Consider the following 23,657-nt stretch of genomic DNA (forward strand, 5'->3'; position numbering starts at 1 on the left):
TTGTCTGAAGCACTAGAATCAATGATCCATGGTGTTGAAGATGTAGATACACTGTGTGCAGACGCAATAGTACCTGAGTGGGCATAAGTGGAGGTTGGCTGAGATAATGCCTCCAGTTGGTTGAAGAATTGCTTGAACTTGTCCAAATCAGCTTGAGTCAAGGTAACTGTGGCAGAAGATGTAGAGGCAGGGTTGTTAGGAGTTGACAACGAGACTGGTTGTGTAACAGAATGTGCAGAGGATCGAGGTTGTTGTTTCTGTTGCGGTGGACGTTCATGTAGAGCATAACAATGAGATTTGATGTGACCATTTTTTCCGCAATGGTCACACCGTCCACGTCGTCGTCCCAGAGGAGGACCGGTGGTAGTGCTCTGAACTGATTGGGATGGTGAAGTTCTTGAAAGGTTGGGAACCCGAACTGCCATAGCAGAACGATCAACAAAAGCAACACCTAATGGATTAGTCCGGCGGCTCTCATCTGACAACCCATAGGAGTATGCATCCTCAAGAGTAGGGAATGAAGATAAGCCCAATAAATGAACACGAGCATACTCAAACTCGTCGTTTAACCCGGCAAGAAACTAAAACACTCGATTCTTCTCCACAATTCCTGCATATAAAACTGCATCATCTAGATCCTTCCAAGACTGGAAGGAATCATAATATGACATCTCCTCCCAAATAGCACGAAGCTTGGCGATGTAACCTGAAACTGTCAAGTCACCCTGAGAAATCCTGGTGATATCTCGCCCCAGTTGGAAAATTCGTGCATTATTCTGCCTCTGAGAATAAGTGCGTTGAACTGAATCCCAAATCTGCTTAGCAGTCTTCATAAACATATAGCCAACAACTTTGTTTGGTTGCATCGAATTGACTAGCCAAGACATAATCATAGCGTTATCTGCAAACCACTGTGGATATGCCTTCTCTGACTCAGCTAGGTCTTTCTTAGAACCAGTAATATAGCCAATCTTGCCTTTGCCACCAATGAACATCTTGGCAGACTGTGCCCAAATTAAATAGTTGGAACCATCCAACTTCACTGTGGTGATTTGAAGTCCTACATTTTCTGATGAGTTGGTGGGAAAAATGGTACCACCACCCACAGAACGTGAGCCAAGAGAATTAACAGTCGAGGACCCTAAATCTGCCATAATTTGTCACTCGACAATAAAAAACTCCAAAAACACCAGAAATTCTGTTAATAAATCAAAGGGTCTCCTCAGACCATAAACAATAACAATGTCTCCTCAGACCATTCCCGAAAAATCCAAATACATACCCTTTTTAAGGAGCGCTGCTCGCTTACATATAGCCAAACAGCCTCTTTCTTAATATCTAGAACCTCTTTGTAGACTAATTTTTTTTTTTTTACCCAAGTCCTTCTAGTTGTTGGAAACCAACTATCCCAATTTACCCAACCCTAGAAGAGTGAAATACCTGTTTTAGATCACAAAACAGCAACATAGAAAAACATGTGTCGGCAACGTCACACGATGTCACAAACAGCCTAAGGTAGCTGTCGCACAAGTCACAAGGCTGTTGAAAGGTGTGGAAAGGTGTTGGCTCAGATACCAAATAGAAATATATAAAAAGAAGAGAAAGGAGAGAATTGCGTAAAGGCTTGAATGATATATATTACTCATTCACAGCTCTAGTATTTATAGATAAAATGAGCACATGCTCATATTACAAGAAAGGAAACTAAATCAAATCAAAATCAAATCACAACTTATTCTAAAGCATATTCTATGGCATATTCTATAGCATAGTCAAATCTCTGCTATTATAGTAAGTTATGCCATAAATCGTGGTATCATATATGCTAACAGTTTACAATGAGCACCAATAGGTGAAAGAACAAAGCGATAAATATGGAAAATACATAGCCATCTTTTGGAGTTCATATACGACATCTATTCTCACTAGCCATTTGATGTTATATGTGGCTCACTTCTGAAATGATGTAATGAGGCCTTGTAAGCCATTTCCATCTATGTACGTATGCTATATCCATGATTTCATATCCCTCTCATTGTTTAATTTACACATACTGACCTTGTTGGATCACTTGACCATGCCATGATATTGTTTAGAGTTGATTAGACTCAGTTTTGAGTCTCTTGGACATGCATGAATGTGACTTAGGTAAGCCATTGGACATAGGCCTCGAGGAAGGATCATTTTTCTAATGCACCGGGTTCCTAAAATTCGGGGCATGACAGCTATCATCCTCTCTCTGGTGGTATCCACACTTCTTCATGGCCTTAGTAAACCTGCCAAACCAATCTATAGGTGATTGCTTAAGTCCATACAAGGATTTCCTCAATTTGCATACCTTACCTCTTTTAGAGGGATCAGCAAAGCCAGGAGGAAAGTCCATGTATCCTTCTTCCTCTAGATCTCCGTGAAGAAATGCACTATTCACATCAAACTGCTGAAGAGGCCATTCCAGGTTTGCAGCCAAGGATAAGAGGACCCTGATATTGTTTATCTTCGCCATCGGTGTAAATGCTTCTGATAATCTATCCCATAGGTCTGGGTGTAGCCTCTAGTTACCAATCTTGCCTTCTGCTTCATTGTGAATTCCTACTTGGAACCATCTTCTTTTCCTCTGGTAGCTCAACTAGTTCCCATGTAGAATTTTTTTTTGTAAAGCTTCCATTCTTCAATCATGGCAGCTTTCCACTTTGGGTTGTCAAGAGCTTCTTGTAACCTATCAGGGACACACGCAGAGGACAACTGGTTTGCAAATATTTATAAGATGAAGATAAATGATGTGAAGACACATAATGAGAGATGAGATATTTTACAATCGGAAAGCCATAATGAGAGGGAGGTTTCTTTCCTGAGGGGGATAGCGAGTCTGATTCTCAAGAAGAAACTGAGTATCATCACGTGATTGATCAAGTTCATCAATAGGTAACTGAGTTGACTCATCAATAGGAGTATCAATAACTAACTGAGTATCATCACATGACTGATCAAGGTGATCAATAGGTAACTAAGTTGACTCATCAATAGCAATATCAATAGAGAGTTTAGAAGAAGGAACTACCTTAGGATTTCCTGGTCATTGGGCTGATCAAGAGGTGGCTGAGGTGTTTGTGTCTTCTCCCTTCTTGAGTATACCAATCTGTATGGCTCAAGGAATTCCTTCGAAGTCGGTACAAAAGTTCCAGCTGATGATGGATACGCTGGTTAAAGGTACTGGTAGCACATCCTAAGACTTCTTTTCATTTCCCAAATTCTCCCCCAGAAGAGAAGCGTCTGAATCTCCCCCTGAATAGTAATCCTAATCTTGAACAAAAGCAATATCCATGGAAACAATCATCTTCGCTGAAGGAGGGTCATAGCATTTGTATCTATGGAAACATGGAGTGCTCTCAGATCAAACTTACTAAGGTGTTGTCTATGAATATAAGCATAACAGGCATAACAAAACACTTTGAGTGGGATGTGAGGAAGAGTTGGAATAGAGTGTGTTTTGGACAGGGACTGAAGAGGGGTCTGGAACTGAAGAACTTTTGAAGGTATTTTATTAATGAGATATGCTGTTGTTGGTAGGACATCTCCCTTGAAGGAATTAGGAACATTCATAGCAAAGAGTAATAATCTAGCAACCTCTCAGAGATGGCGAGGCTTGCGCTTGCCTACAACATTTTGCTGGGCTGTATCTACACGCGAAGTTTGACAAATGATGCCATGAGCCTGAAAATAGACACTAAGACCCTTCTTAAACTACTCCCCTCCATTATCTATTTTCTTTGAACGGATAGATCCACAAAAGACGAGTGCAGTCATAAATGAAAGAAACAAACCATTTAGAACCTGAATGATCAGGAACACGGGATGGCCACCACACATCACTGTGAATAATTGAGAAAGGCACATAACTTCTATTAAAACTTTAAGGAAAAGAAGTTTGATGGTGTTGGTTAACACACAACTATCACAAAGAAAATTAGAAACATCAACTCTGGAAAATAAAGATGGGAACAACTTATGCAAATCGCTAAATGAGGGGTGTCCTAATCTTTTGTTCCATAACCAATTCTGTTTTTCTGATGTTGACCTGCCAACTACTTGATTTGCTTTTCCATCTGGAGCTCAATTCATATCCAAGTAGTACAGACCATATCTTTCTCTACCAAGACCAATCTTCACTCCCGTAAGAAAATCCTGAAAGACACGATGAACATCAAAGAATGTTACGGAACATTTAGAGCCTTAGTAATTTGACTAATGGACACTAGATTACAACACAAACATGGAACAAGAAAGACAGTACATAGGAGAAGTTAGAGGAATGAAACCTTCCCCAGACACAATAGAAGCAGACCTGTATGCTGTTTTAACCCTCTTTGTACTATGATGAGTGCTATAAGTAGAAAAAAAAAAAAAAAAAAACTAGATTCATATGTTATATGATCAGTAGTACCTAAATTTATAATCCAAGATGACTTATCACGACTAGAAGTGCTCAAGGCTAATCCAAAGTTACCTGTATTGGCTGAGTTACAGGAAGCATCTTTTGAGGATAGCTTCTGAGCATACTCCATCATTTGGTCTACCTGGGTCTGAGAATACTGGCTGGCCAGAACCAGAAAATTTATAGCTAACCTCAGACATGTTTTCGTGTCTAAAGTGTGAAGAATCGTGGCTGGATGTTGTCCAAGAATAGGTCAATTGTAATCTCTCAGACTGATCCACCCAGGGCACACTCAAATCCCTCCTTCCTTTTCTTTTCTCTCTTTCTCTCGCTATTGCTCTGGTACCATGTTTTTTTAGAGAGAAAAGTTTTGTATATATTCAGTATGTTTTACATCTTGTACAAGTATATATAGGAAAGAGGGAAACACTATACAAGAAAAAAAGTCTAAACAAAACCCTACAATCTGCTCCTAACTTACAGCAATCATAATAATCAAATCCCTGAAATAAAGGAGCTAAATATGACAGCAACTATAAAAGGTCTAAGAGTGGAAGATCTGTTGTTTAGACAACTAATATTAGGCTAACATTAGCTGTAACAACTATCATCTTCCAACATTAGATACTCTCTTTCTCCTGTTAGATGTGAAGTTTTTCCTTTTACTAAATACCCTGATAATACTCGATAACAGTATTTCTATTTTGATCGTGGAGTTATTTGCCTTAATGTCATACAATGCTTTATCAAATTTGACAAGTTATCTTCTATTGCTCAAAACAGGCTTTCAAAAGTTCTAGTCAGGGACAACGTGCAAAAGTTTGGACTAAAAGGATTAAGCTTTGGCTCAAGGAACTTCCTTTTTTCAAGCAGTCATATATTTATAGTGACCAAATTTTTGATAACCTGTTGGGAGTTGACCAACTATCAGATATTGACCTTCCTATTTGGCTGGCAGCACAAAGGGCAGTAACTCGTTACGAAGGAATTCTCTCACCGGTTGGACCCCGTGGGAGGCTGTTAAGGAAGTTGTTTGTGTGGATTGGGCTTATTCCCCCTATGCCAGAACAGCCATTCAATCTTGAGTCTGATACTACTACTTCTGAACCTTACTTAAGGTTGGTGCTGCCTGAATCCCCTGCAGTGCCTTCTTCAGATACTTTTTCCTTGATGTTTGATGCGTCTCATTTTCTTTAGCAAAAGAAAATTTGTATAACAAATGCTGTTACAATGTTAAAATCTCGGCAATGGTAATAGCTTAGGTTGACAAGCATGAGAATGCAGTTTCGAGTCTTAGAGCAACCACTTTCTGCACTATTAAAGGTTAGGTTTGTCTCTAGTCTTTCCCTCCCAACACTTCCCTAGCATCCTGCGTAGGCAAGACATACTGGGTAATGCACTACATTACAGATTTTCTCGTAATTTTGTAATGCTGTCACGCAAATCATCGTTGTCGTCATCATCCTCGTCTTTATGAGGTTGGCAACATGAATTACAAGCCATGTCTCTTATTCTATTTAATTTTTTAATTTATTTTTTAGTTACTTATACCAAGTGAGTTTTGGCTGGTGTATTTGTTTTACCTTGTTAGTGAACAAATCTTCCTTTTTTATTTTTTATTTTTTTATTTTTGATAAGTAAAATGTATTAGAAGGCGTTCAAACGGGGAACGCGTCCCAAGAGCTATATAGAGGCCGAAGCCAGAGACAAGGTCCTTCCTTTTCTTACTGTGCATCTATGTGCCTACATTGTATATGACCATACCTCGTAAGTTCACTTTTTCTTATTTTATCACTAATAGGCATCACTCCTAATTTTTCCCTCACATGTTAATTATTATTATTATTTTTTATTTTGATAGGTTCCTCACACATTAATTATTAATCCTATCTCTCTTCCAGTCACTCCTATCATTTGTTTCATCATAAAGATTTGACATCTATTTTACATTCAGCTGTTTACTTGACACCAACCCATCTCTCTCCACATCCGGCCTTGGTACTGACAACGTGAGAGAAAAAATTATATAAGAGTGTGTTTGTCTGTAGTCAAACCTGGGTCTACTGCTTGGAAGGCAATTATCCTAACTGTTGGTCTAAAAACGCAATATTGTTCTCTCAGAAGAAGAAAACTACCTTTGTATTTTAAGCTCTTTGTGTTATCAAGTTGTGCAGTTGCCATTTTTAACATTTTAAGTACATCATCTTTATTTTGTTTAATCTTAGAATCGTAGTACCTTGGTTGTGCTTGTAAATTAGTTACAACTTTCATTATTTAGTTCACTTTAAAAGTGTGTAACACAGGTTCTGATATAAAGTGAAAGGTTAAAGGAAGGTACGGCACTCTAGGCTTTGAAACGTCAAGATTAAGCCCTAAACTAGACCTAAAGGGAGGATGAATAGGTCTTGCTATAAACTTTTATGTGACTTACAACAGAAATTTAAAATTGTTATAACTTCTTCTAGATTTTCCTGTCTCAAAATGAAATATGTACTCCTAATATATGAAATATTTCTAGTTGGGTTTTATCAAACTACCATTCATATGGAGTTTTTTTAGTGCCAGCCTGTATTTAGGGTGTGACAAATATTGTTCCCATTTAAAAGTGTTTTGCAAGATTACTAATTTACTACCATGATGAATAACACGTTAGGTCACTTATATAACCCCATTTTTTCTTTCTACCACCAGATTTTGCAAGGTGTCTTTGATGCAGAAGATTGATGCTTTATTCATGTTTGAACACAAATTCTTGATAAACTCATATTTGATGATCTCTTTTTCTACCACTCTTAATTCGAGTAATCAGATTTCATTTATTCATTCTGAATTCTCTGACAGATTGAACTTGCATCTTGAATTTTGTCTCAAGAGTGGCACTCTAGATTTTTTTCTCTCAAGAAACTTAACAACAAGAGTGAAACAAGTCAAGTGTAAGGCGGACAACAATCTTTATTCTAGTTGGTACAAAGGATGGAGAAAAAAAATACATATATAAACTTGCGAAGTAAGGAAGAGGAAAACTAGAGACTTTAATAATATGACTGCACCAAGAGTGAGGATCTAAGGATCTTAGTGACAAATGATGATATGAGAAAAAGGTGAAAAAGTTATATTAAGATGTCATTAAATGAAAATCATATAGGAAGCCTGGGTTTAGTAGAATAGGTAACCTTAGGGAAACTAGAGAAAACAAAAAAAAAAAAAAAATCACAGGGTCAGAGTTTGTGACATAAGATGAACACATAAAAGGTTTAGGATTAATTGGCCTTCTTATTGAGGTTTGGAAATGTTTATGGGAGAATTGTGTCTTGACTAGAAAAATAGTTTAAAAAGATAATAATAAAAAATGCTTGATGATTGTTGCGTAATTTTTTTTAGTACTTATATATAAAATAAGGAAGTGTTTAAAGTAGCACAATTTTCTACGACTTCAATTTGTATTTTTGTTAGGAAGGTCAAGAATGGGAGCTATTTTACTTGTCAAGGGGACCAACTGAAAGTTAGAGAGAGAAAGAACTATTTCTGTGTGATTTATTTAATTTTGGAGAACCCCTATGATTTGTTAGAGATATGATATGGTAGAATCTAGAAAACTAATGAGCGACAAATAGACATATAAAAACATGGTAAAAAAAAGAAAAGAAAGTATAGTAAAGTTGAGGCTAGGATCAAGAGATACCAAAAAGTGAACATTTCGTTCCTTAGGCTAGTTAGTCAAAATAAGTGAGAAATTGAAGATGATGTTAATTGCAGAATTAAAGCACAATATGTTAAATGTAGGAGTGCTGAATTGTGTGATTGATGTAAAACTCTCAGTCATAATGTATGGGATGGAATGTTGGTTGGCTGAAAGTCAACATACTATAAAATTAGCATGGCTAAAACATTAATTTTGATACGAATGTGCAGCAAGGCAGGAAAGGATAAAATAAATAATGAATGCATTTGTTAAATGATTAAAATATCATCCATTGGGGATCAAATGAGAGAAATTTGATTAAGATGGGTTGGCCATATGCAAAGATCAATAGATGCAACAATGAGGAAGAATGTCGTGGTCCACGTAGAGGGCAATGCTAGGGGAAGTGGAAGACCAAAACATAAATTAGTTGACCTGGTAACGAAGATATAGTTGTTGTCAGGGGCTTATTTGTTATTACTTATACAATGTTGGACGCTTATGTATAATTTCTGAAACTTGTTAGTATAAATAGAATGTGGTAGAAGGATGAAAGTATTCTTTCATTCTTTCTCTCTTTCCCCATTTTTCTCTCCTCCTCCTCTTTCTTCTCTTCTTCTTCATCTTCTTCTACTTTACTCTTGTTTTGATCATCTCTTAAAGTTAACATGGTATCAAAGCATGGTTTGTAAAGCCCTAGGGTGTGTAGTTGAAACATTAGGGCAAGTTTGTGTAAACCCTAGTGGGAGTGAATGTTTTTGAAGAGATGGGATTTCTTTGCAAGGAAGTAGTGTTAATCACATCCACACCTACTACAGATCAGTGGTTTTTTTTCCTGTTCGCGTGGTTTTGTAACGACGACTTTTCTTCGTTGTACGCAATTCTAGTATGGTCTATTTTGTTGCTTTCTAGGGTTTGTGTGGTCCTTTTTTATGCCTCTGAGAAGACAGTAATCTCTCTAGTTGCAGTTGTTTATGTGTTAGAGAGGTGGTTCTCACATTTTTTTGTTGTTTTGTTTCTGAGGAGTGTAACTGTTTGATAAAATGTCTCGCTCAAAGGTGACTTAAAAAGAAGCTGGGTCTTCTCCTAGTGTGACTCTGAGGCTCGGTGGGCGGGAGAAGGCCTGTGAGAGGCAAGGCTCTAGTGTGAGCTACGTGTGCTCACAATTCCCACATTGCCTGGGTGTGGAAGAGTGAAGTGCTATATATAGGTTCATCACCCCCCTATTATACAACGCGTTTTAAAGCCGTGATGGCCGTGAACCTATCAGAACTCCGGAGTTAAGCGTGCTTAACCTGGAATAGTACCAGGATGGGTGATTGATAAGTGTCGAATGTTTCACATTCAAGCCCTTTTATTTGCATATGTTAGCTCTCTAGTTAGATTTATTTTATGCTTTTATGTCGTTTTCTTGCTTTTTCTATTTTCAGGTAATTATCCTCAAAATCAAGTAAAGTTGGGAATTCTGGGCATTCAAATGATGCTTCTATTCAAGCCAATTCCCAATGAAGACTTCAAGTTACTTGGATTAAGACCATGGTCATTTTTGGGCCTAATTGAAGACAATAGTATTGGGCCAAAGCTCAATTCAAGCCCAAAAGCAAATTGGGCCATCCATCAAGCTACGACCGGTCGCCCTCTCACAACATATAAGCTGCGATCGGATGCCTTTGTTGACCTTAGAATTCAAAAAACAAAACAAAAAATTTTGGTTTTTGAGATCGGTCGCCTATGCAGCAGAGGCAACACCAAGTTGCGTGCACACACGTACGCAGGCAAAGACCAGGGCACCCTGCGACCGGTCGCCCATCAGCTGCGATCGGTCGTCCCCCTGCAGATTGCTTAGTTGGCAAAAGTTGTTGAAAAGCAAAACTTTTCCCTTGAATTGGGGATTTGCCGATTTGGTGTAGGCTGTTGGGGGACACGAAATTGGCTCCTTTGGACTACACAATTGGATATGTATGAGATATATCATCATCTTCAAGACACACATGGGAGGAGAGATATTTCTAGAGAGAGAAATATTAAGTTCTAGGTTTTGAAGAGCAACAATGGTGACTAGCTTGGAGATGGTGTTCCCTTCAACCATGGAGGCTTCTACCTTGTCTATGAGCAAATAACTTCTTCACTAGGGAGTTGATGTAGCCCTCTCCAAGTAACTATGGTTTGATTGTGTTTATATTTGGGGGAATTTATGTATATGTGTAGCAACTTGTATAACCTAGCTATTTACATTTGTACTACTCTTGTGATTGACTTTAATGCTTAAAATCATTCTTGATGAAACCTTTTTTCTTGTCTTAGAAAATATTTTATCTTGATTGAACTTCAATCATTCTTATATCGACAGTATCAAAGCCTAATTTCTCTTCCTAGGTTTAGACTCCTATTTTGGTGTTTTCCCCTAGCATCTAAAATGTTGCTAAGTGTTTCTTGGTGTTAATTGTGACTTGTTTGGGCTGCTAGTTTGTTCGGCAGTAATGTTCTTCGCCTTTGCCGTGTCTCCGGCAGTTTTTCTTGACTTGTTTGGGCTGCCGGTGTGTTTGGTAGCATTGTCTTCGTCTTTGCCGTGTCTCCGACAGTTTTTATCGACTTATTTGGGCTGCCGGTTTGTTCGGTATCATTGTCCTCACCTTTGCTGTATCTCCGTCAGTTTTTTGTTGACTTGTTTGGGCAGTCGGCTTGTTCAGTAGCATTGTTCTTTGTCTTTTCTCTTCTCTCTTCATCATTCACACTTGTTATTACTCGTCATCTCAATGGCAAGTTAGGTATTTATGCTCCAACTTAAGGGGAGTATTGAAGATTTAATGGAGGAATTGGTGGAGGAAAATCTTTCAGTAATTGATGTTGTTTCCTATTATTGAAGATTTTGTGTTATTAAAGGAATCAATGGAGAAAAATCCTCTTTATTTCCTATTTTCTAATTCTTTCCATTCTCATAATTTCTTCTCGTATATAAAGATGCCTCCACCATTGTATTATGAATGAATTGAGAGAGTATTATAAAAGTAATGTAGCCCTTTGGGCTCTTTGTGCCGTGGATGTAGGCCCTAGTGGCTGAACCACATAATATCTGTGTATTCTACTTGTTTTGTTTATCTCTTCGCTTCCGTTTTATGCTTTACAACAAAGGTTGTACAATGGTTTTTTATGGCATACTATGTAAGAGTTTTGATAGGCCATACCTAGGGACGCCTTAGAGTAACGTATTTAGGTAGACGATTCATGCCAACCGAAGATGGATTATTCATAGTTCTTGAGTTGTATGTGCATTCATCTTTTTGGTGATTTTGTTGTGAGTTTGACGCCACACGAATCATAGTTACTATTGAAGATTTAATGGAGGAATCAGCGGAGCAAAATCTTCAATAATAGGAAACAACATCAATTACTGAAAGATTTTGGAGGAATCAGTGGAGGAAAATCTTCAATAGTTACGCATAAAGTAAATTCTCCCATGTTAAATGGAATTAGCTATAATTAGTTATGAGTGTGTGGTGAAGTCAATTCCCTAGCGGTTTATCTCTCATTATCTTCATCATTTTCATTACATTTCCGTTTTAAGTAGTTAATTTCATTTCCTTTAAGTTGAGAAACAAACAAACAATCCTCATTTTCGAATTAAACCGGAAGTAATCTTAAAAATTTAACAGCCATAAACTTCGTTGTCTTCGTGGTTCAACACCCTCTATATAGCCTTATCTTATCCTACAAGGACTCGTGCTATTGCGAGTGGTTTATTATTGAAAAAGATTTAAGTTTTCAAACACATCAGTGACCTCCTGGGAAGTCTCTGGTCTGGGGGAGCCAAAAGTAGACAATAGTGTTTGGATAGGGTGAGGGCCGTTACAAATGGTATCAAAGCTTAATTCAGTCGAAAGTGTGCCGACGGGGACGTCGGGCTCCCAAGGGGGGTGGAATTGTGAGACTCGGTAGGCGGGAGCAGGCCGTGAGAGGCAAGGCTCTGGTGTGAACTACATATGCTCACAATTCGCACATCGCCTGGGTGTGGAAGAGTGAAGTGCTATATGAAGGTTCATCACCCTTCTATGACGCAATGCATTTTAAAGCCGTGATGGTCGTGAACCTATCAAAACTCCGGAGTTAAGCGTGCTTAACCTGGATTAGTACCAGGATGGGTGACCTCCTGGGAAGTCTCTGGTCTGGGGGAGCCAAAAGTGGACAATATTGTGTTTGGATAGGGTGAGAGTCGTTACATTGACTCCATTATTGGGAAGTAGTAGTGATCACCGTCTAGGCCTTTGTATTACGATTGTTAGGCTGGATGAGACGAACTATATGGAGTAGGCTCAATTCGCTCTTATGCATATCACTGGTTGTAGGATGATCAACCATGTGGAAGGGACTATTACATATCCCTCCAAGAGCAATCTTGATTTCAAAGAGTGGAGTGCAAATAATGCACTAGTTATGATGTGGTTGTTGCAGTCAATGTAGCCAAAAATCAGCAAGGGGCTTCTATTTGTGAAAAGAACTAAAGAGCTATGGGATGTTGTGAAAGAGACGTATTCATTGGTTGGTAATTTTGCAAAAATGTATGAGCTCCAACAAGAGATTTCAAGATTCAAGCAGGAAAACTAAACTCATGCTACATATTATCACACTCTACGTAGTAAATGGAAAGAGTTAGATCACTACCAAGACTACATGCATTTTGGACTATGGTAGAAATGAATCGAATCTATGAGTGTGAGGACCGGTTCCATTTTTCTAATTTTTTCGGATTTCTTCGAATTTTTGGTATTTTATTTTTCTGTGTGGGACGCGTGCAGTGGGTTTTTGGGGCTCGTTTGGGGTGTTTATTTAGGTTTAGAACCCTTAGAAACTCATTTGGAGCCGTTTCAAGCATTTTTGGTTTTCATGACCGGGAGGTCCTGTGTGGTCCCGGGACTAGGTTTTCGTGCTCAGGAAATTTCCCGGTTTCATTACATTTCATTAATTTAGTAATGATGTGTTCTATATATACTTTTATGCGACTAATTATGTGAGCATGGCATTTTGTTGTAGTGAGGGTATTTTACCACTCTTGTGCACATGGGAGGGACCCACAAATTGACCAAGGAAGTGATGAGGAGACCATATCAGATTTTTGGTCTCATCTTTTCCCGTCTCTCCACCGAAAATCTCTCTCCTTTTTGTTTTCCTTTTCCACCATTGTTGTACGCCAAAGAAGCTTAGATTTGATCTAGTTACACTAGGGTTTGGGCCTTGGGCTAGTTAGAAGAGTTGCTCTACTCACCAGGAGCAACGTTTTGATACCAATATTGAAGCCATTGGGGCAACTTGAAGTTTTGGGGTGGAAGAAAAGCTTGGAATTTGAGGGAGCTTTAGTTGGAAAATTTATGAACTTGGAAAGGACTACAAGTTGGTGTAATTCTTGAAGCTATTGGAGCTCTTCAACCTTTGTGGAAGCTAGGGTTTGTTCATTCATTGAGGTAGGGGTGTTTAACCTTCCTTAGCATTGGTTTTGTAAGTGTATTATGTGATTACTATGATTATAACACCTTTACAAGTGTAAAAAGTGAATGTTCTGCCCTATACTGAATTATTCAGTGATGAATATTTTTCAAATGAATTAATAGCCGGAAAGTATGGTCTTTTAGCTTTCATTTTTCATTGGTTTCATGTAATTTGGTCTTGAAACGAAATTGATATGAATTTTTGAATTTGGGAACTAGTTGCTTGAAAACTGTTTCAGAAAACAGAATTTTTCCGACTCTTCATCATTAAAACTGTTTTATTGGCAAGGGGCCCTATGAAGCTAAAGTCACAGCATGAAAGTATGGCCTTGTAGCTTCCATTTGGCTTTGGTTTCATGCGTTTTGGGTTAGAAATGAATTTTGGTATGAATTTTTAAAGTTGGGAACTATTTGTTGGAAATTCTGGTTTGTGAGCGGAAAATTTTCTGAACTTTTGCATCAAACTGCCTTAATCGGAAAGGGATTTAGTTAAACTAAATTGATGGTTTCAAAGTTTAGCCTTTAAACATTCAATTGGTTTTGGGTCTATGTAATTTGGTTAAGGATTGAATTTATTGTGAATTTTCGAAGTCGGAGGTAGATTACTGAAATCATAAGATGATACAATGTGTTCTTTATGTCTTAATTGAACAAATGTTGCTCAGATTATGAAATGGAGTTATAGTATGCTATGAATGAATGCATGTATTCAATTGCTAAGTAGTCTCATTGAACTTGTGATATCCATGCTAGCATTGCTTTAACTATGTTGTATGAAGAAAATTGATTACATATCTTGATTTCAATTGTCAAATGCATGTTTAAGTATTTGATAAAAATCCTATGAGGAAGGGATGTTGTGGAATATTGTATTGGTGCTATTATGGATGTAATAATGAAAGTAAATGTTGAAATGGAATATCTTGTTTGCTTGTGGTTAAACTTATGAAGTTATCACTCATGTCATCGACCATCTATAGCATGCCAAGTGTTTGATGTTATGCCCATGAGAAGCTATGTTATGTTAAATGTGATATTGGAGCATGTGTAGCTATGAACATTTGAATCAAGTATTGACTATTCTATTGAAAGAAATTGTGAAGTTATTGTGATATCTATCTCTCACCCTACATGGCAGAGAGTGTGTGGCGTGGATCATGGGTGAGTATTGATTTTTCTCAAAGTTTGTGGAAAAACGTTTTTCGAAAGGTATGTGGAAAGGTACCCCACATTCGGGATTGGTTGTGAATGAAATAGGAAGGGCATGACCCTAGGGTTGAAAATCCCAAAACTTGGCTAAGCGGGTGTCGTTACCAACGGGCTAGTAACTTGTGAAGCGAGGGTAGGGATATGGGGAGGTACCCCATATTTGGTTGTGTTAACTAATTCATGTGTTTTGATTTGGATTTGGACTGCATATGTGTGTTCATGAGGTTCATGATGCATTATGCATTGACTAAAAATTAAATGATTGATGCTGATCTTGTTGCTTTCATCTCATTATAACTGTTGTAGAAGTATGTTTGAAATAATGACCATATGTGTGACTTGAAGTATGTACGCTAGACCACAACTTTAAATTTAAAGCATCCTGACTATTAGTTGATATTTGAAATGTGAGCGTTAGAAGAAGAACCTTACTTTAAAGTATGCTCCCATAGGATGATCTTGTTGATACTTGTTTTGTGAATGTTGGAGAAAGAACATTATTTGAAAGTATGCAGCCGTAGGATCATTTCAACGAGACTTGTATGTGAACGTTGGACGCAAACATTGTTTGAAACCATGCTCCCTTAGGAATGCTATGTGTATGTGTATGTTTGCTTATGTGCTGCATGACTTGCAAGGCCTTAGAAAGGGTAGGTTGTACATCATCTACTGGGCATACTTGCTTACCCCGTTGACAACAATTTCAAGAATGGAGACCTGCCTTGGGGTTGCTAGTTGGTGCTATCTGTGGGCCCACATGGGTCAACTCTCCGACTATTCATTGATTCAGGTTTGACACATTTGAGACGGTTGTACCCTTATTGAGGTTGTATCAGTGTTGGCTTCATTGGTCAACTATTTTATATTAGCTTCTGCATTTGGGACTTAAGTAAGAGTACGGATTATTTTCCTTTCCATCATGAAGCGGGTTCTATGGATTCGGGGCGTGACAATGAGTTCTTAGGTGGCCTGCATCCGAAATACGAGCATGCTAGGGTACAAGTGTTGGGCAGGTTTCCAACCCCTACTTTTGTTAGGATGTGTTTTCGTATATCCAGGCTAAGGAGAGTAGAATGACGGCTATGTGTGCACCTGTATACACTAAGCCTAAGCCAGAAGTAACATTGTCAGAAAGGTTTGCTCTTGCCACACAACAATGAAACAAACCCAACCCTCCAAAAGGAGGGAAGTAGAGCAAGTTGATTTGTGATTACTGTGGGTGTACATGCCACACTAGGGAAACATGCTGGAATCTACACTGTCGCCCTACTCCAGCTCTTGCACATGCAAATGCTAGGCCAAGGCATGTTCCCATTCAGGGGGAGCTTCTCACTGAGTTGCCTATGTCTACTCCTCCTAGCACTAATGATTTGTAGCGGGGAAAGCAGCCAATTGTCTATACTAGGAGGACAAAACAAGTCATTGACTCACCCTAAGACCAACAAGTCTCCCTCGATCCAGGTAATCCCTCAGTTTAACAGTGATACTCCTGATTCTTTTCCTAATAGCATTCATGTTGATCTTGATGTCCCTATTGCCTATTGTAAAGGTGTTCGTAGTTGTACAAAACATCCCATGTCTCAGTTTTATTCTATAAAGCCTTATCTCCACCATATTGCGCTTTCACTTTGTCTATCTCGTTTGTTTCTGTTCTAGTGTTTCAGATGCTCTGAGTCCAACTCTATAGAAGGGAGCCATGTTTGAGGAAATGAAGCCTCTTGAGAAGAATGGTACTTGGGATATTGTTTCATTGCCTAGGGGTAAGAAACCAGTAGGATACAATGGGTCTACAGAATAAAGTATCATGCAAACGAAACAATTAGAGATATAAAGCCTGGTAGTTAGTTGCAAAGGGCATCACTTAGACCCATGGGATTCATTATCTGGAAATATATGCTCCAGTTGCCAAGATGAACTCTATACTTGTCCTTCTTTCTTTGGCAGCTAATTTGAATTGGCTTTTACATCAGCTGAAGATAAAGAATGTTTTCCTTAATGGTGACTTTGAGGAAGAGGTGTATATGACTATGCCACCAGGGTTTAAGCTTGTCAATGGTCAAAATTTAGTGTGTAAGCTAAATAAAGCCTTGTGTGGGTTAAAGCAGTCATTTCATGCTTCGTTTGAGAAGCACCAGGGTTGCTCCACTGCCCTTATTGTATGTGTTGATGTTATCACTGGAAACGATCCAGAAGAGATTCATCAAATGAAGTCATTCTTGGGGACAGAGCTTGAGGTTGAGAGATACTTTCTTGGCATCGAGGTGTGCAGATTCAAGAAAGGGGTGTTCATTTATCAACAGAAGTATGTATTAAATTTGTTGGCTGAAGCCAGCAGGTTTGGAGTTAGACTTGCTCATATTCCCATTGAGTACAACCATAGGCTTAATGATGTGGATGGCGACCCATTAGATGTTGTGGGAAAATTCCAACGATTGGATGGGAAATTGATTTACCTCTCATGCACCTGGATATTGCTTATGTTGTTAATGTGATTAGTCAATTTGTGCATGCTCTAAGTACACCTCATCTTGAGGCAGCTCATCGTGTTCTCTGCTACCTCAAGGGTTCACCTAGTAAGGGGATATTGTTTGGCTATCATGGCCACTTGCGTATTGAAGCCTATACGGATGCTAATTGGGTAGGGTCTGTGACAAATCGATAATCTACTTCAGGATATTGCGCATTTGTTGGAGGTAATCTTATTTCATGGCAAAGCAAGAAATAGGTTTGTAGTAGCTAAATCTAGCGTAGAGGCTAAGTTCAAATCCCTAGCACATGAAGTTTGTGAGTTGTTATGGCTACGAACTATGTTGGATGAGTTGGGTTATCTTGTTCGCAAGTCAATGAAGTTGTATTGTGACAATAAGGCTGTTATTAGCATTGCCCACAATCCAGTTTAACATGACAAGACAAAGCATATTGAAGTCGATTGACACTACATCAAGGAAAAGCTTCGTCTTGGGCTGATTTGTACTCTATACGTCAACACACATGATCAGATGTTTTGACTAAGGCCGTGAGCAAGACTTGCTTGTAAAATATGTTAGTCAAGCTGGGCATGATAGATATCTTTGCACCAGCTTGAGGGGCAGTGTTGTTAGAGGCTTATTTGTTATTACTTATATAATGTTGGGTGCTTATGTGTAATTTCTGAATCTTGTTAGAATAAATAGAATGTGGTGGAAGGATGAAAGTATTCTTTTATTTTCTCTCTCTCTTTCCCCATCTCTTTCTCTTTTTGTCTCCTCCTCTTTCTTCTCTTCATCTTCTTCTACTTTACTCTTGTTTTATTGTCTCTTAAAGTCCACAATAGTAGCATGTGGTTGGACTATGGTTGTGGCCTTTGACAAAAGGAATTGGCAAAATAAGGTTCATCTACTGACCTTAAGTAGTTGAAAACGAGCTTTATCAAGTTGAGTTTACTAAAACAATTTAGCATTTCGATCTATCGATATAGAGAACATTGTTTGATTTGGAAATTACCTAGGGCTTTGATAAATCCACATCTGCAGACTTTAGACACAATATTATCCTAAAGTTGACTGTACTATCCTGAAAAATCTTCTAGCGGACTCAACAATGTCCTAGCACTAGTCGTGTGCCTAGAACAACAACTATCGAAGTACCAAAATCTAGACTCATAAATTCAGAATATAATGCGAATAACAGGACATTTTGAATGCTCTTTTCTACAACCAATTTTAGTTATCGGTCCAGAAGTTTGGTACCGTATAAGGTGTAGAGTTTACAATCGCACACTATTTTAGCATGGAATTTACTTCCATTAAGGTTTAAGCGTAAAGCCCTCTAGATTATGAGACTTCATTGTTTCAAAAAAGAAAAATGACTTTTTCGACACTCAGGCTTAAGGGAACCTGCTCTGATACTAAGGGTACATGGCAAAAGAATCTTTGATACGAAGTAAAGGGAAGGTCCCAATTTGGCAAAGCAAGAAACAGGTTTGTAGTAGCTAAATCTAGCGCAGAGGCTAAGTTCAGATCCCTGGCACATGGAGTTTGTGAGTTGTTATGGTTACAATTTATGTTGGATGAGTTGGGTTATCCTCTTCGCAAGCCAATGAAGTTGTGTTGTGACAACAAGGCTGTTATTAGCATTGCCCACAATCCAGTTCAACATGACAAGACAAAGCATATTGAAGTCGATCGACACTTCATCAAGGAAAAGCTTCGTCTTGGGCTGATTTGTACTCTATACGTCAACACACATGATCAGATGTTTTGACTAAGGTTGTGAGCAAGACTTGCTTGCAAAATATGCTAGTCAAGCTGGGCATGATAGATATCTTTGCACCAGCTTGAGGGGGAGTGTTGTTAGAGGCTTATTTGTTATTACTTATATAATGTTGGGTGCTTATGTGTAATTTCTAAAACTTGTTAGTATAAATAGAATGTGGTGGAAGGATGAAAGTATTCTTTATTCTCTCTCTTTCCCCATCTTTTTCTCTTTTTCTCTCCTCTTTCTTCTCTTCTTCTTCTTCATCTTCTTCTACTTTACTCTTGTTTTTATTTTCTCTTAAAGTCCACAATAGTAGCATGTGGTTCGACTATGGCTGTAGCCTTTGACAAAATGAATTGGTGAAATAAGGTTCATCTACTGACCTTAAGTAGTTGAAAACAAGCTTTATCAAGTTGAGTTTACTAAAACAATTAACCATTTCAATCTATCAATATAGAGAACATTGTTTGATTTGGAAACTACCTAGGGCTTTGATAAATCCACATCTGCAAACTTTAGACACAGTATCATCCTAAAGTTGACTGTACTATCCTGAAAACTCTTCTAGCGGACTCAACAATGTCCTATCACTAGTCGTGTGCCTAGAATAACAACTATCAAATTACCAAAACCTAGACTCATAAATTCAGAATATAATGTGAATAACAAGAAATTTTGAATTCTCTTTTCTACAAACAATTTTAGTTATCGGTGCAGAAGTTTTGGTACTGTATGAGGTGTAGAGTTTACAATCGCACACTTTGTTTTAGCATGGAGTTTTCTTCCATTAAGTTTTAAGCGTAAAGCCCTCTAGATTATGAGATTTCATTGTTTCAAAAAAGAAAAATAACTTTTTGGACACTCAGGCTTAAGGGAACCTGCTCTGATACTAAGGGTGCGTGGCAAAAAAAGCTTTGATACAAAGTGAAGGGAAGGTCCCAATTTTGATTATGAACCCACAGATATCCTAGAGGTGTGCACATGTATTTACATATGCATATGCTTGTATATATGCATAGTTTTTAAGCATCGGACTTCCATAAAACATTGAAAAGATATAGACAATTCATTGCTTCTTATGTAAACATTTCACAGCTTTTCTTTTAATTAAAACGTTTTGGTGTCAAAACAAGCAGAGCCCATACTTTAAATTAGATTTAATCTAGAATGGATTGTTAATTAGTTGATGAATGACGGAGTAATAGAAGAATTCTTTGCACAGGCCTATTTTCTTATCAAGAATATCGCTGAGTGATATATGGGAACCTGCTACAAGGAAATTCTGTGAAAATGATCTTTGGGAAATGTTGAGAACTTCTATTTCCATTCTTCTCTCTCAATCAATCCTCCAGGTAATTCTCAGGAAAAACAAAATTATATTTCCTGTATAATAATACTTCTATTATATAAATATTTTGTCTTATGATAGATTATGTTCTACTGTCCTTTTCTTTCCTTTTATGATATCAAAATATATTATTGTTTTTACTTAGTTCTCAATAATGGGCATGTATGTCTGCACACTTGTGTATTCTTCATTTTCTTTTATTTCCTTATATGTCTATTTGTATATATGCTTTTATCTGTATCAGGTAAACGTATTTTAATTATCAGCTTTTGTTTTGGACTCATCTTAAGTGATAACAGCCAATCTAGATCGTTAAATTGTCTCTTCCAAAATAGGAGCCAGCATTCCAAGAATTAATTTTACTTTACACCGAGGAAATTGGTGAAAGAGAAACTGAAGACAAAGCCAAGGTTTCTTCATTGCAGTTGAAGATATATGAGAGAATTTCTATTCCGGATTTACCAGTAAATATTTCTGCTCTGCAATGTTTATCAGTTCTATCAAACCTAGTGCTTGTGTAGCATGGGATTTTATGCTTTTCATTATTTATATTATCCCCCTTTCTTTTGAGTTTTTTAGAGATGAAAATTTCACATGATGGCATTTTTTTCTAGGTTGTTTTTCCTCACAAGAAGCTGTCTTTCCGTATCCTAGACACGGTATGAAGAAGATAGATTCGTCTGCATTATGTGTCCAAGAGGTTATCTAATTGAAACCCATGCATGCTATCTGTAAATTTAAATTGGAGTTCAACAGTTCCGTAGTTGAATTGGTTTTCATGAATGTGTACTGTGTATGAACATGTGCGTATGTATTGGTCAGATAAGGATATATTGCAGTAGTTGTTTTTCATGTTTTCGTTATATTTGTCCTGACCTGATGTTCTTCTGATAATTGGAATCTGCATAGATGCCAAGAGCCTTAATATGTTTGCTGCAACTCCATTTTAGTAACCAAATATTATTTTTTATTTTAAATAAAAAGTCTAATGTGTATTATTTAATATGCTAAAAAGCCTATAATACATGTAGTTCACATTTCTTGTAAGGGAAATTCTATCTAGAAGTGAGGGAAAATAAGTAATGATGTTCGTAACTCTATTGCACATTACCGCAATAATTTCCAAATAGAAATGTTGTACCACTTGTTTCATGCACATTGTGAAGTTACAAGTACGTTGCTTTGTGTAATGGTTACTTTGGCCAATCCTTCGATTTTAAAGTGTAATTATTGTTAGAATGTTTATATATATATATATATATGTTGGGTCATTATGTAATTACATATAGTTGGTAGGGCCATTGTGTTATTAAGTCTGTCTTGTATCCTTTATATAAGCCTACATAGGCTTATTAGGGTGAGAGTGAAATATACAAGAAAAGTCTGCACTCTCTCTCTCTCTCTCTCTCTCATGATTTTGAACATGGTATCAGAGCTACACGAATTCATGGGTGTGAGAGTCTGTAATTGTGTTGTTCTTGTATAAGATCGGAATCGCGATTGTGGTGTTTGTGTCTCTGCCTCGTTCATCGTCGCAGACAGCTCGTTCATCGTCGTCAGATCTGAAGCCTCGTTTGTCGTCGTTAGATCTGAAGCTTGTTCGTCGTCGTTTCTGCCTCATTCGTATTGAACAGTATTGAACCCCAAATCAGTTCAACTTTACTTCATTTGCATACTGTCAAGGAGATATGGGACAGATTGCAGCAATTGTATTCTGGAATAGGTAATATCACTCGTGTTTATGAGCTCTGTAAGCAGTACTTCAATCTTGAACAAGGTAATCACAGTATAGAAGAGTATTATTCCAAAGTTATGGGAGTCAGTGAGGAGCTGAATATGTATCAGCCCATTACTGCTGATGTTCGAAGTATGCAACAACAACGTGAGGACTTTAATGTTGTCTGTTTTCTTACTGGCTTGTCATCAGCATATGAGTCTCTTCGTGTACAGATTATGGGCAGTCCCACACTTCCATCTCTTGCTGATGTGTTTTCTCGACTTCAGCGCGCTACACTTGCAAGTGACACCTCAAATTTGAATACTAGGCAGAGTGGTGAGCGTTTAGCATTGGTAGTTTCAAAGGGTGAACATAATGCTTACTGTGGAGGTCGTGGGGGACGCTCTACACGTGGTGGTCGTGATTAACGGGGAGGACGTGGCCATGGCAGGGAATCACGAAAATGTACTCATTGTGGCCTTTCTAATCATACTGTGAATTTTTGTTGGGACGTTCATTGCAAACCGTCTAGTTATGCAAATCAAGTTTTCTCCTCTCCGAATGATGTTGTTTCGGATCTCATAATGTAGCTAAATCAGATACGGTATCTGTTCCACGTGATGAGTATACTCAGTTTTTGTCTTATAAGCAAGCATCTAATTCATCTTCCACGGCTACCTTTGCCCAGTTATGTACTGCACACACGTCTATTGTCTTCCACTCGCAATCCTTGGATTATAGACACTGGAGCATCCGATCATATGACTGGATGTTCTTCTCTTCTATCTGATTTTAATTTTGTACCTCCTTCTCAAAGTGTTACTCTTGCTAATGGTTCATCTACTAAGGTTTCAAGTTTGGGGACAACTCAACTTAGTGATTCCTTGTCTCTCTCGTCTGTTTTATATGTTCCTTAGTTTCCCTTTAATTTAATGTCTATCAGTAAGCTTACTAAATCTCTCCAGTGCTCTATTACATTTTATCCTACTTCTTGTGTGTTTCAGGATCTTAAGACGAAGAAGAAGATTGGTACGGGGCATGAAGCTGGTGGCTTATATTACTTTGATTTGGAACCTTATCCCGTGGCTCTTCAGTCTTCTCTGTCTCCATTCCAGTGGCACTATCGTCTTAGTCACCCATCACTTCAAGTTTTGCAGCGTCAAGTTCCTAGTCTTAGTCATTTGAAATTCTTGTCATGTGAAGTTTGTCAACTTAGTAAACACCATCGCGTGTCTTTCAAGTATAGGGTTAATAATCGTGTCTCTAGTCCTTTTCATTTGGTTCATTCAGATGTATGGGGCCCAATAAAGCATTCTTCAATCAATAAATTTCATTATTTTGGGACATTTGTGGATAATTATTCTCGCCTGACTTGGTTGTTTCTAATGAAAGATTGTTTTGAGTTATTTTTAATTTTTCAAAAATTTCAAAAAGAAATCAAAACTCAATTTGGATGCCCAATTTGTATTCTACGTTCTGATAATGCTAAGGAATATTCTTCAACCCCCTTTGATACATATCTTATTGATAAAGGAATTATTCATCAAAATTCA

General features: G+C 37.8%; 1 protein-coding gene across 5 annotated transcripts in view; it reads left to right on the forward strand.

Moving 5' to 3' along the window:
• The window catches only part of LOC132295584 (uncharacterized), a 112,271-nt gene that overhangs the window by 53,194 nt on the left and 35,420 nt on the right, over positions 1 to 23,657 (forward strand). For 3 of the 5 annotated variants that reach the window (XM_059793888.1, XM_059793886.1, XM_059793890.1), the window contains exons 5-8: positions 5,216 to 5,550; positions 20,262 to 20,391; positions 20,723 to 20,851; positions 21,002 to 21,046. In XM_059793888.1, coding sequence (XP_059649871.1) covers positions 5,216 to 5,550; positions 20,262 to 20,391; positions 20,723 to 20,851; positions 21,002 to 21,046 — 639 coding nt within the window. The remainder of the gene's footprint in view (positions 1 to 5,215; positions 5,551 to 20,261; positions 20,392 to 20,722; positions 20,852 to 21,001; positions 21,047 to 23,657) is intronic. The other 2 variants (XM_059793887.1, XM_059793889.1) reach the window with 2 other exon arrangements.

This window comes from Cornus florida, unplaced genomic scaffold (assembly GCF_030987335.1).
Source record: "Cornus florida cultivar Cherokee Brave unplaced genomic scaffold, ASM3098733v1 CherokeeBrave_3.0.0_Hap2_Chr02, whole genome shotgun sequence".
In the NCBI taxonomy this organism is placed as follows: domain Eukaryota; kingdom Viridiplantae; phylum Streptophyta; class Magnoliopsida; order Cornales; family Cornaceae; genus Cornus; species Cornus florida.